The sequence below is a fragment of the Hipposideros armiger genome, unplaced genomic scaffold (genome assembly GCF_001890085.2).
Source record: "Hipposideros armiger isolate ML-2016 unplaced genomic scaffold, ASM189008v1 scaffold_13, whole genome shotgun sequence".
Lineage (NCBI taxonomy): Eukaryota > Metazoa > Chordata > Mammalia > Chiroptera > Hipposideridae > Hipposideros > Hipposideros armiger.
The window spans coordinates 471,166-485,042 of NW_017731363.1; the positions used below are offsets into that span (position 1 = coordinate 471,166).

General features: G+C 38.6%; 1 protein-coding gene across 3 annotated transcripts in view; it reads left to right on the top strand.

The window, feature by feature from the left end:
• GLRA2 (glycine receptor alpha 2) overlaps positions 1-13,877 on the top strand; it is a 170,807-nt gene that overhangs the window by 49,158 nt on the left and 107,772 nt on the right. For all 3 annotated transcript variants that reach the window (XM_019665938.1, XM_019665947.1, XM_019665956.1), the window contains one exon: positions 3,800-4,023. In XM_019665938.1, coding sequence (XP_019521483.1) covers positions 3,800-4,023 — 224 coding nt within the window. The remainder of the gene's footprint in view (positions 1-3,799; positions 4,024-13,877) is intronic.

Consider the following 13,877-nt stretch of genomic DNA (forward strand, 5'->3'; position numbering starts at 1 on the left):
ACTAGCACAGACCCAAGATGATGAAGACTGCACCACGGTGTAGTCAGAGGTTAAAATCAAAGTGCCACATAGGCACTATGGGGACTCAACAAAGCATGCCCTTGTCTTTGATAACTTTATAACATAATTGGATTAAAAATGCATACAGATATAATAAAAGAGTACTAGTAAGGTTTAGTAAGAGTATGTATGAGGCAGAGAGGAAATCTCTATGTACAAATGCCAGACTAAATATAATAGTACCAAAATAATTCAATTTAAGGAAACAATCTTTGGCATGGGCATAGTATTAGAAGGTACCCCAAAAAGTGAAACTTTAAACATTCTAAATTTCATATGAAATAATAGTATGGAATGCAGGTACTTGTATTACCTATGTTAAGAATATAATAAAGATTAGATGACTTACATGTAGCTTTTGAAAAATTAAGATGTGTATCTATATCTATATCTATCTATCTATCTATCTATCTATCTATAGACACACACACACACATACACACACATATATCCTAATTTGAATTTTTCATTACCTAATCCAATACACAGATAGTCAATATTAGGAAAGCAAATTTTAATACAAGGAAATATTTATTTGAAGTAGAATCTGTCTCTGGAGAGGGAAGGCAGGCTAAAAGAAAATTCAGTCTGCATTTAAACATGCCTCTCAATATTTACTCCCCCTTTAATATTTCATTAAACCTAGAAGTGAAAAGAAAGACAAAGAATGACTACAGAACAATCTAACTATCTCCTGTGGTTGGGAATATCATGAAAAAATAAACCTATCTGTAAATAAACAGAGATGATGCATAGATAAATCACACATAGAAACCCTATGTTGAAAATGACGGAGAACTGAAACAATTACAGACCAACAGTCACAGAAAGTATTTTCTTTGGCTAGTTACTTCTTTAGGCTCTTGGGTGTCCTTTTCTAGTCTAATAGGTTTTAAGGGTTGCTATTTATTTTAGAATAGTGTATATCATCATAACCAAAACTATGGAAAATTTTAATGCATTTGTATTAAAAAGAACAAATACTTCCAAAGATCTAATAAAGACCTTATTTCATATGATTCCTGTCATGGTGGCATAAAACATAATTTTTCCTCTTGGTTTTCCACTTATCCTTGTTTACAAATAGGAGGATTGATTTATTTTAAATTAACTGTTAGACATTTAATGGTTCTATTGTGATATGATAGATTCAGTGATCTTTTCAAAGTTATAATACTGGGAGAATCTATTTTATTATTGTCTCTCTATATAAAATTCAAAATAGAAAACCAGAAAGCATCAGAAAATACTCTTGGGAAAGACTTTTTACAAAGATGTACATTAGCTGTGAAAATGTATATTGAGATTTTTTTTTACAGGTCAACCTTGTCATATTATATGTCACTAACATAATATTCTCTAGAGTCTCTCAATATGCATCTTTAAATCATTCTTGGGCTCAAGGGAGGATTACATCGATGTTCCCTTGGTGATTTTGCTGCCCAATACTCTCTATCTGGATTCTCCTGGCCTCTCTCATCTTATGGTTACCTCCTGGGGGTGGGGGGCGTGGGGGGTAGCTTGTTGGTTTCCCAATGGCCTAAGATATTTAACCCTTTCACCTCTGTTATTTCCAGCTGGTATTACATCCCATACTTAGAGTTTCTGTACCTCCATAATTGGCTAAAGGATGAGATCATCTTCTCTCCTACTTCCTACTGAAACAAGCTCATAGACTCCATAAAAAAAAAAACAAAATTGTTATGGATAACTGGCTCTCAGTCTAAGGGAAATAAAAGGGGTGGATGTCCAACACTGGAAAAGCTGCATTTTCCCCCCCTAAGGAACCTTAAGAAAATCTCACAGTTGATGTATTTATTTCACACTTACATTGGATTATATTTTCAATAGCCCTTTTTTTGATTTTCCTCAAATCGCACATTCTACTCTTTACTCACACAAAACTCCAAAGATTCCAGTAACTCCTGTTGCCAATTAAACACAGACCTGGTAATCTCTTTCCAGTTACAACCTTCTGTTCCCTTTGGACAATTCCAAAACTGGTGATGGGGAGAACGTTGAGGTTCTGCCATTTCCTGGTTCGCTCACGGGCGGGGGATGAAGGTGGAACCCAGTGAAGACATCGAATGGGATGAAAGCAAGGCTGGGCCCAAAACAGTGCCCTCTTAGGTCTGAGAATTTGCTGTGCAGGCGTGGTATAATGCCAGCTAAAAGTCAGCTGATAAAATTTTCCAAGTCAGAAAGTTCTTCTGTTGTACAATGGAGAACTTTAAAGTTACTTGTTTTCATATTCCAGCCTTTCCAAATAGGCTGGGTTTTGATGACTGATTTTCAGAAGTTAGTAACTATTATATTTGATTATTATAATAGCATTCTTTAGGCCTACTACACTGAGCATGCTTTGTTAGAAATACCATCTTCAAAATACTCTATCAGGCTGATTATCAGGACGGCTATATTTAAAAAGCAGTCATGGGAATTTGGAGAGTTTCCTAATAGGTGGAAGGCACTGGATTGAAGCTCTTTTCCATACACCCTGATCTTTATAAGTTAGTTATTTTTTCTTTTGGCCCTAAGAGAATTAACCCAAACTGACCATCCCAAGGTTGTGCCCACTGTATCTGGTAGAGTAACCAGCCATTCCAGTTTTGCTCAGGATTTAGGGGGTTCCCCAAATGTGGGGCTTTGGGGGCTAAAACTGAGTAGTTCTCAGGCAAACAAGGACAAGTTGATCACCATTAGAACAAGGTAAACAATGGTCAAAAATCCAGGTGCCAAAGATATGGAAATGGAGCTAATGAGTATGAAAAAGGTAAAGGAAAGAGGATAAGAATGAGAATATATCACCCTAAGTGACCACAAGTGGCAGGAGTGGACAACTATTATCTCTGAACCATAGTTCCTCCTGAGTAGGAAATACTGTTTAAGCCTCTACCTGGTCCACACTATCAAGTGTAGTAACAGTTTCCAGAAACCTAAAGACCTTTGAGTAGAAATCCCCAGTCACTCACCTAACCTGATTCATTAGCACAGAAGGGAATTCGCAGATCAAGCGGGAATGTACCCGAGGCTCCCATAGGGAGAAGCACCTTTGTCAGAAGGTGCTCAGGTTAGAAGAATAGGAAAAAGATCTCTTTTGGTGAAGCATCAAGTCAACTACTATAGATATAACCCATTCAGAGAAGTGATAAAATATTTAAGAATTTCAAATTTAGTAGCTGTGAGGGAATTATCTTGTCAACATGAAGCATCTCAATATTGATGTTGATGAATTTAAAAAATATTGCCCCACCACGTCAGAGTTTTATAATAAGATTTTCACTACCAAAAGTACACAGTGGGTTTCCTTCTGCCCAAAGCGTCTGAGCAGAATGAGAAAAAGAGATCATGTCATTTCTGATTTGGAAAATGAATGAGTTTTATTTGACAATCTGCCATCACAGACTGACTTCTGTACTCATCGTTATCTTTTTCTATAGCCACATCAGCTTGACTTAGGATTATTTCCTTCCAGAATGAATACTTTAAACATTACAAAATTCAACCAAGTCAACCTATTCAATTAGTATTCTGCTTTGGTTGAATCTTCTTTCTTTCTCCCTTCTGTTCCCACTCCTAGTAATAAACTGAGTGGTTTATTTTTGACCAAGATATATACACAGCTTGGTTTACTCAAACAACAATGCATCAAATCAGGGAGAAGAGTGAGGGGGCAATACAGATGGACCTCTTCTGCGGAATGGTCAATAAGTAACTCTTATGTTTGGCGTTTCTGTAGGATTACCGAGTGAACATTTTTCTGAGACAACAGTGGAATGACTCCCGGCTGGCATACAGTGAGTACCCTGATGATTCCCTGGACTTGGACCCATCGATGCTGGACTCCATTTGGAAACCTGATTTGTTCTTTGCCAATGAGAAGGGTGCCAACTTCCATGATGTCACCACCGACAACAAATTGCTTCGGATTTCAAAAAATGGCAAAGTGCTCTACAGTATCAGGTAAGCTTCCTTTGGCTGCACTTGTTCTCGTTTCCATTTTTCTCCTGGCCTAGAGTTGCCTGATTCTGCATGGCAAGATGTATATGAACATTTGACTCTTGTGGTCTCTTGTTTATCATTTGAATCTTAAAGTTGGTGAGATTGCTAGAGGTTCCCACGGTCTCAGAAGTATGATTCTCTACAACAAAAGTATATTTGGTAGGATGGTGGGTGAATGATTGTACTGTGTAAATAATAAACAAAAAAAACAAATGTGTTTTTGATTGATTCAATAAAGGAAGCACAGGCCCTTTAGCTCAATTACAATTGAGCATACTATACAAATTCTCATTCAAATAATTCTGCCATTCTATAACATTTACACTCACATACACACAAAAATTTCAGTAATCAACAGCATACTTTGGGCTAGATGAGTGGAAAACAGGTTCTATTCCCAGCTCTGCTTCTAACTAAACATGTGAACTTGATCTCTGAACTTTTCTTCAGCTTGATTATATTCAAATGTGATCTTCTTTAGAATCTTTATTACCCAAGACTCAAAATAATCTCTCTCTTTTTTGAATTCTAGTAACAGTTTCTCTGTGAATCTATAAGGCTCTTATTTCTTCCTACCTCATATTTTGGCTATTTCTATACATGAATATGGCATAAGAACATGGATTTTTGGAATCAGACAAATCTAAAATCAAATTCAAGGTTTGCCACTTACCAAGTTACATAACCTGTAACCCTCAGTTATTGTAGTTGTAAAATGGGAAACACCACATTTATCTCTGAGTATTCTTGTGAGACTGAATGATATAGGGCAGAGGTCAGCAAATACTTTCTGTAAAGGACCAGATAGAAAGTATTTTAGTTTTGCAGGCCAGACTGTCTCAACTCTGTCACAACTACTCAACTCTGCCATTGTGGCACAAAAGCAGCCATAACCCACACTCAAACCATTGGGCATGTCTACATTTCAATAAAACTGTATTACAAAAACAGGCAGTGGACTACATTTGCCCCTTTGGCCATAGTTTGCTGACCCCAGAGACAGAGTACCTAAAAATACTTGTCACAGTATATGACACAAAGTAAGTGCTCAATAAATGAAATGATGTCTGTCTGTATTTTAAAGTTAATATTCTTTCTAATTAGTAAGCTCTTTAAAGCTAATATATTTGGATTTTGCATATTCTGCAACCCCCCTCAAAGGGCCAAGATAGTGTATTGTATATGAGAGATATCTAATACATTGAATAAATATTGACATTTTAAAGATCCTTTATAAAATTCCCCCTTTCTCTCCAATCTTATTACCTCCTTCCCCAAAAAGTGGACAGCTGGTATCCATGCGAATAATTTTCATAAGTTTGCAGACTCACCGCCATTAAAACCTCATTTCACAACTCAATATACAATTTAGGTCTGTACTGTATATTCCATTCTTAACCTAGTAATTTCACAGCTTGCTGATGGCCAACAGCCCCAAAGTCTTGTGGACCAAAAGAGGCTGCTCATTTGTAAAATGTAGCAGAGTCACTGCTTGCACAAAGAACCTGGAAATTCCCCTACTTTATTTTTAAGGAACTCTCCTTTTATTTTTATACAATTTTTAAGGAAACACAGACTATATCACATGGCGATGCACTTGGTGTAACACACAGTATTGGGCACAACCTAAGTTGATGTGACCTGATGACATGAGACATATGCAGAGCGTGGTACAGGGCATCAGCTGCTCCAGCTAACCCTCTGGGCTTTGGGTGGCATTTACTCTAGTAAATACATGGCATCTTACACTGATGATGAACTAAAACCAGGATTTGTTCCTTCTGTTCTATGAAGGCCTTTCCATTCTAGAATCACGAAGAACATAATGTTCCTCAGTTCTCGACCCAGAGGCAATTCTTGTATTTCTGGTTCCAAGTGTAGCATATTGCAGACTCTGAAATACCCTAACTATTGTTTTGAATTGAGTGGAGTTTGTCCTGTGACAGGCTGGTTTAGCTTTTCCTTCATTGTGGGTATTCTATGAAATTAGAGGAAAAATCCTTGGTGTAAGAGAACTGGGCATGTCATTTTAGGGAAACAGTACTTGGCAGCTTTCAACTGCAGGAATCTATTTGTTTGGAAGGGTTTTCAATGAGCCAGACACTGTGCTGGGCCTAGAGAGCCAGAGTTGAATAAGGTGCGGTACCTGACCTGGAAGGGCTCCAGTCTAACAAGGCAGGCAGACATAAAATATGAGGTGTGGTCAAACTACGGTGACTGTTTAAATAAACAAAATTATTACAATAAAAGACACATTGCCATTAATCCCCTTAAAACTCTTCCCCTCGCTTCAAACACTTATCCCATCATTCCTGCCACTTTCTGAAGCAGTTCTGGAAGTCCTCTTTCATGAGTGTCTTTAGTTGCGCTGTCGTGGCTGCCTTGATGTCCTGAATCATTTTGACTTTGGGGAAGAGCCAGAAGTCTCACGTGGCCAGATCCGGTCAATAAGGTGGATGAGGACACACAGTAATGTTTTTATTTGACAGAAACTGCCGTGCCAGAAGCGATGTGTGACACGGAGCATTGTCCTGATGGAGGATGAAGTAAAGACACTCACGAAAGAGGACTTCCAGAACTGCTTTAGATAGTAGCAAGAACGATGGGAAAACTGTGTTCAAAGTGAGGGGAGTATTTTGAGGGGTCTTAATGGCAATATGTCTTTTACTTTAATATTTTTTTGAATTTAAACATTCACCATAGTTTTTTATCACACCTTGGAAATTACATAATAGGAAAAAATAGAGAACAAGGAAAACTAGCTCTAACTTTACAAATGAACTGTGTTACTCAAATATTATCAGAATTTGGGGGCTGGCACCCATACTCCTATTTATTTGAGTCACTGGACTCAATTTAACTAGAGGACAGAGAGTAATTAGTGCTAATATATGCTCAGGTGCAACTCAAGTTTAAGGCAAAGCGGGCTACAGTTTCTTAGTGTCTTAAAGGTGCTGGAAAGGCCCTTCTGACGTTCCATTAGGAAGGACTTTCTTTCTACTTTCAGTTCTATAATGCAAATGTCCCTGGGACAGGAAATCCATTGGCCTAAATTCATAGTAAGCTATAAAGAGCTGATATGAAAATTTTTTTCTGATAGTAGGTTTGATGTCCGTAAATAATAGTGAGAACTACCATGTTGGATGCCTGAGAGGAGAAATCAGATAGCACAAAGAGGGTTAAGAAAGACACAAGGAAGGGATACAATAGAAGTACCAAAGATAAACTCATGATTTACCTCCATCCTACATATTTAAATAATTACTTAAACATTGGTCTACATTAAAAAAATGTTCTGTGGTGATCTTTTATATTTGCATTTTCCTGAAACCTAAAGCAAATGGATGACAGGATTTCATCCAGGAACAATTCCATGCTTTTCTTAGCTTTGGAGGCACAGAGGTAGAATTAACACTGCATGGAAGCCAAAGCCCAAGGCTTTGATGGCCAAACAAAACACACAGAGAACTATGCAGTCAGTGCACTGAGTTCATTAACAAGTAAGCACACACTTGCTGAGATTTTATGCAGCTATTTCCCAAAAGGCAGGGGTTTAAACGAAGAAGGGACAGTAGACCAGAACTCCATAAGTATTCTGCAGGTTCAAACTTGGGTCCCTTAGTAAAATTCAAACAGATCTTTAAATAGGTGCCAAAGGCCTTAGTTCAGTTAGAAAATTTCTATCCACTGATACAGGATACAGTCTTTGTTGATGAAAATGTATCAAATCTATTTCTGTCCACTCCTCTTCTGATTTCTTCTTTAATATTCATGTCCCTGATATGTTTGATCTCACTGTTTTTTTATTTGAAGTTTTTTGTTAACCCACCCCACTAAGTGTGGATCATCCTTGACCAAGGAGCAAACAATGACACACATCTTGCTTTGTACTCCTTCTTCAGAGACAGTCAAATTCTAAATTCATGTTCCTTAAGAAGGACTGAATCCATAGTGGAATAATGAGGTGAGACTTGAGTCTCACAGATATTTTTGTGCAAACAATGTATGTTGAATTGAATATAATAACTTGCAGTAGAAATCAAGGGCATCATGGCATATGCTGTGCAATATGACAGAGAAAAAGAGAAGGTGAGCATTTTTGGAAAGAAGCAGCATGTCTCATGTGTCCACAAGGTCCTTGCTAATATTTGGGTCTTTCCTCTTTACTTCCCATGACTTCTGAGAATTTTCTTCTGGAATCCTGACTTTTTATAGAAGCACAAGTTTGTTTATTTTTTTTAAATTTGAAGGCATCAGCTTACAAAATATATAATCTAACACCCTTGTTTTACTGACGAGGAAGTGACTTCTTTCAGAAATTATGAGAGTCAATAATGGAGCCCATAAAAAGGAAAGCTAGGACAAAAAGCAAAGCTCTTGACTTCTATTTCAGTGCTGTCACCTCTTACTACACATTCATTCTTCATTTACTTCAACTCAAGTCCAAACACAAACAAAGACAATTTCAAAGACATGTTTTGGAACCCACCTTTTTGGGACCCATTTTTTTAAAGGACTATTGGAGGAAGAACGTAAGGTTTAAGATGAGAACATAAAGTATCTTCAAATTTTGCAAATGTCTGAAAAGACTGTTTAAATTCAAGGTGCGACAACTGGCTTTCGAATAGGAAGATCTACTTGATAGTTTTATAACATATACCAAATGTAGCTTATATAGCATATCTACTTCCTGAAAAATTTTACTATCCTAGGGATCAAAGGGCTAAAGAGACTCATTATGTCAACTCCCTACTTTCATCAACCTGTTGAAAACTCATTCTATTTTTAAAGATGTTCAGAGGAGATTTTATATTCTCTCTTTGGATCATATAATGTTACTCTAACATTGTGCAGAAATTCTTCCTTATATAGCTTACATCACGTTTGCTACAACTTACATTAGTTGCTTTTTCCTACATTTGTTAATGGGATAAACAAACGGCTACCATTTTTGGAAGGATGTGGGTATTATATCAGTTTTTGCTTTCACACAATTTTGTCCCACTGGAGTTAGTGGACATATGTTTGGTCACCAACAGTATGTTGCTGATTTAATTTTATCGTGTGTTCTACTTCAGTACAAAATGAAGGTGTTCATCTTGCAATTTTCAGTTTGCTATACAGTTTGGAGCCCCTACTCTGAACCCTATGATGGTGAATGTTACCCTGCTTACTTCTGATACTATAGGAGGCATGGGTTTTAGAGTCAAACATCCTTGGGCTTGAGTCTCTGGCCTCAGAACTACTTGTGTGACCTATGGAAATTTATCATCTCTCTGAACCTCTATTTCCTCAGCTTTGAAAAACAGATGATTTTGTTAAGAGAATCAGAATACAATATATGTTATATGGATAGTAAAACATGGCATTGCCATATGCTCTAGGACCCCTTGGTATTTTCTTGTAATTTAATGATTGAGCTTTGTGTTCCAGCCTCTAAGAAAAAGAGTAAACTGACAAAAATAAATCTTTACAAACTCCAAACCTTAAGGATGGGACTAACCCAATCCTGGAGAGTTGCTTAATCTGAGGGCTAGGTGAAAACTCCAGGGGGTCTTTGAATCCCCCTAAAAGTATATGCATATTTTATGTACGTGGGAATTTAAACTCTGCTTTTGTTTGTTTGGAGGAAAAGGTTCTATCTTTCCTAAGGAAGCTATGACTTTCCAACTGGTAACAACTACTTCCAGGTTTATTGTATGCCTCTAGGATGGGTATGTCTGTAGCAAAGTTGTTAAGAAAATAGTTTGCCTTCTGCTGTCTTATTTGACTGACCAGGTACCTGAAGGCCTTATGCCCCCCTCCACCTGCAGTGAGTCCTCTAAACCATAAATAATTATGGGATAATCCCTCCACAACAGCACCCCATATCACCAAGGTTCCTGCTCCCCTCATTATCAAACTCTATCTGACCTGAAATGTATTCCTTAATGGCGTTTGGAGGTGATTTGCTTGTTAACCCCTTTTGATTCCATTCATAATTCCAGGTGTTGATGATTCAGTGCTCTGCCTTCCCAGTAGTACTTGAGTTGTAACAGAGAACTTTTGGGGATTGACATGCCTTCTCCCTCTAATGATAGATTACAGGCACAACTGACAGCAGATGGAGTGGAGATTTCTAGACAGACATCCAACGGTGCTCTCCAAACAATCCTGTCTGGTGACCAACTCCACCCCCACACATGAAAGGCCAACTTTTCTCACACAGCCTCCCATCCTTGACTCATCCTAAGGCCTGATGCAAGAACTTCAAATGATTCTAACTTTAGTTATAGAATGATTTTTATAGCATAGGAAAAAAAGAACATTCTTGATTTAGATGTCAGAGCCAAAAATAAAATGCACAGTGAACTAAGCCCTGCCTAGATGTTACCAATGGTGATACTTTGATTATCTCACTCTCAGTTTTAATGAGACACGTAAGCCCGTATTTTCTGTTAGAAAGCAGCTATGAAAAGCTGTGATTTCTTCTCTCTGTGCTTATTTGGACCGTGTTTATCTTTATATCCTATAATCCAGGCAAAATTACATTCTCACTTTCCGACTCAGTGTCCAAATCCTCATTAGTTTTGTGACTTGATTTAATGCAGTAATTAATGATTGTAACATAAGCGCCCACATCAGAATTAATCAGTGAAGCTTCAGAGAAGTGCTGGGAAATGCCATGGAAACCACAATGACTCTGTTCTTCCTAGAGGCAAGCATGATCCAGAGGGTGGGAGGCGCTGGGGTGCACATTTGCTGGTGGATTCAGCAGGAGCGGAGCTAAGTGATACGGAGTGGGTATTTTTGGAGAGCGGTTTTCAAAAAAAGGTGTGGCTGAGGGTAGAAGTATTAAAGTCTACAAAGTGTGATCTATACATGAAAGACTCTCTTGAAGTGCTGAAAAGCTCTATTGAGCTCCTGACTGGGCTCAGAAATACACATACACTCAAGGACACAATATTGATTCAAACACTGCAGAGTAAGGATCTTACCCTCATTGAAAGAAAAGAGGAAACTGTGCAAAGAAATACACGGCATCTGGCATGACCACTTGTGCCTGGAGTGTTTACCTTGTTGGACTAGCAATAGCAACCAGTAGGTTTTTGTCCTTTTGGAGGTAACTTCCCCCTGCATTAACAGTCATCAGAGTTTGCTCTGAAAGCAATAGTGCAAAGAACAGAATACCGAGAAGGTAGCAGAGGACATCGGGGGCCCCATACTTCCTTCCATCATTTACTATATCCTCCAGGCTCACAGAACAGCCTCTCTAACCCCATCAGTTTATCATTCTGAGTCTCAGTTTCCTTATCTATAAAATGATATTGAACCAGGAGATCAAGTGAAGTCTAAAGCTACTTCTAGCTCTTATCATAAGTCGAAAACTTGAAATCATCTACTCCTTCCCAAATCACAAAATTCCTTCTGGTTGAGGACATGTAAAAGTGGGTTCCTCATGTCCCTTAGGGCTTGAGAGTCAGCAAGACGAGATTTAAATTTAAGGTGCCTATCTCAAGCTACTTTTAGCTCTTTGAACCTTGCTCTCCCATATTGAATATCCAACTCCTGAGGAGAGGAACCTGAGTTTGGAGTAGCATAGGGAAGATACGAGTACCTGTAGTTTAAGAAGCAGCCTTACATTCAACATATAGTTTACACAATGACAAGTACTCGATACTGAAGTCCCTACTGAGAAATTTCCCAATCGCAAATTACATCATTTGTACCCCCTGATTCAATCAGCAGGAGTATCCATAAGACGTTATTTTAGGATGTGCTCAGGAAGTATGGGTTTATATACTTTCAGACAGTTACACAAAAATGGTTGGCTGGGACAATTACTAACTGGATGTGCAGGCTAAAGGAAATCACATGGTAGATTTGAGCCAGCCGAGTTGAAGGGCTAATCTGTTATTACTCATTACCTGAATTTTCTTGTGGCAAGAAGCCAAAGGAAATTCAGAGGTCCTGGTGAGCCTGCTCAACTTATGTTGAACATGGGCTTTGCCCTGCTCTACAGTGCTGCGTTTGAAAGGCTCTCTAGATGGCTATAATCCCCAAATAAACACACATAATATCGCCATGGCTCTTATGAGACACATGAATTACTTCAGCATGTTCTCACAGTACATAATCCCAAGGAAAGGCACTCCATTTTAAAATGGGAAAAAAAATTGTTCATCCTCAAAGCTCAGCAGTCTCTCCAAGTCTGTCCTTGCTTGTGGCATTTAAAATTACAAACCAACATCTGTACTGAAGAGGACACAACATTTGTCATTGGACAGTCATTCAGAGACAATGAAGGACATATGTAATTATGTGAAGTTCCACATGTGACACACACTCAGAGCAAGGCCATCCCGTATCTGATTGATCATTCCTTTCAAAGGACAATAAAACAAGTATTTTACTTGATGCTTCATTTTAATAGGGGGATATTTTGCTACATTTGAGCACTTAGATGAAGGGTCGAAAGCACTAAGTGAGCTAGGAGATTAAAGACAGAATGCTGTGGGGGTGAGGCAGATGTCAGTTCTGAGGTTCAGGGAGACTTGAATTCAAATGCAATCTTCCTAAGTGACCATGAGAAGTCATTTAACCTTGCTTTGATCTGAAGTTTTTCTCAGTTCCAGATTCATACTAAACATTCAATGACTGTTGGGGTCACCCTGGGTTGGCTGCAGGATACAGGGGAGGGAAGTGGGGAGACGGTTCTCCCTCTTCTCCCTAACCCACACACAGACATTTCCTTATTCAGTATCGGTGACACACCGGCTGCACTCCCCTTCCATGCTTAGCCCCAGGCAGATGGGTTCCCTTGCCTTGGGTTATCCTCCCTTTGGGAGGCATGTAGGTCATAACAGAAGTGACAGTTGCAACTTCCTTAAGATAATGGTTTGGGTCTCCTCTTTTAGCTGCTTGTTAAGAGTAAACTGAGGAACCATGCTTAATTTCAAAGCATTATCTCATCAAGGATGGACCCATCATACCACCTGACCAAGACTCTGTTCTCTCTTCCACCTTTGCCACCAAAAACATGGCCAGCAACTCTCTGCCAGTTACAACAGAAGTCTTAATGCAGCAAAATACCAGCAAAGTGACACAATCTTGCTCTTGGCTGTCAGCGGACACCAAAACCAAGTTACTCCGGTTTTCTTAAAACCACATTTGCAGTACACAAGTATTTATTCTCCTCCTGTTTTGCCAAAAGTAAAATAATCCCAAACAAACGTTAAGAAAATTGCCATGCAGTACTTTTCTCTTTCTTTACCTCAATGCTACTATTAAATGGCTGTGAACTTAGACACACAGCGACCATGGGATTGACAAGTCAGTCCTCATTAGTTTAATGTGCAGGCTGATAACATTTTATCTTCACGAATGTTTGTCTTTAAATAAATTCTAGACGTGAAATGACCCTGAAATGTAAAATGTAACAAAAATGTGGGCAGAAGTGGTTATTTGAATCTTGGGTAATTTGATCTCTTCTTTCTGGTGGTGTTCAATTTAGCCCTCTCCTAGTCAACACCTTCAAAACATTTTCGTTCAGGAAATATCAAAGCATTTGGAAAAGTTTTAGCTGCAGATTCATCAGTTGCACTCCAAGTTGAATCCAATCCATATTTGGACTTAATTAACATGGGCCAACCATATGCATGCACATTTTCTGAAGGGACCAGGCAGATGGGAGCAGATATCGTATTTTTGTCCTTCCCAGCTAGTACTGCTCAATGCAGATGGGTATTTTCTGTGATGCCTTTATAATGTTTGGTAAACATGAGCCTTCCTAGTCAGCCACTGGCATTGAAGTCAGGGGAGAGGAGTAGAACAGC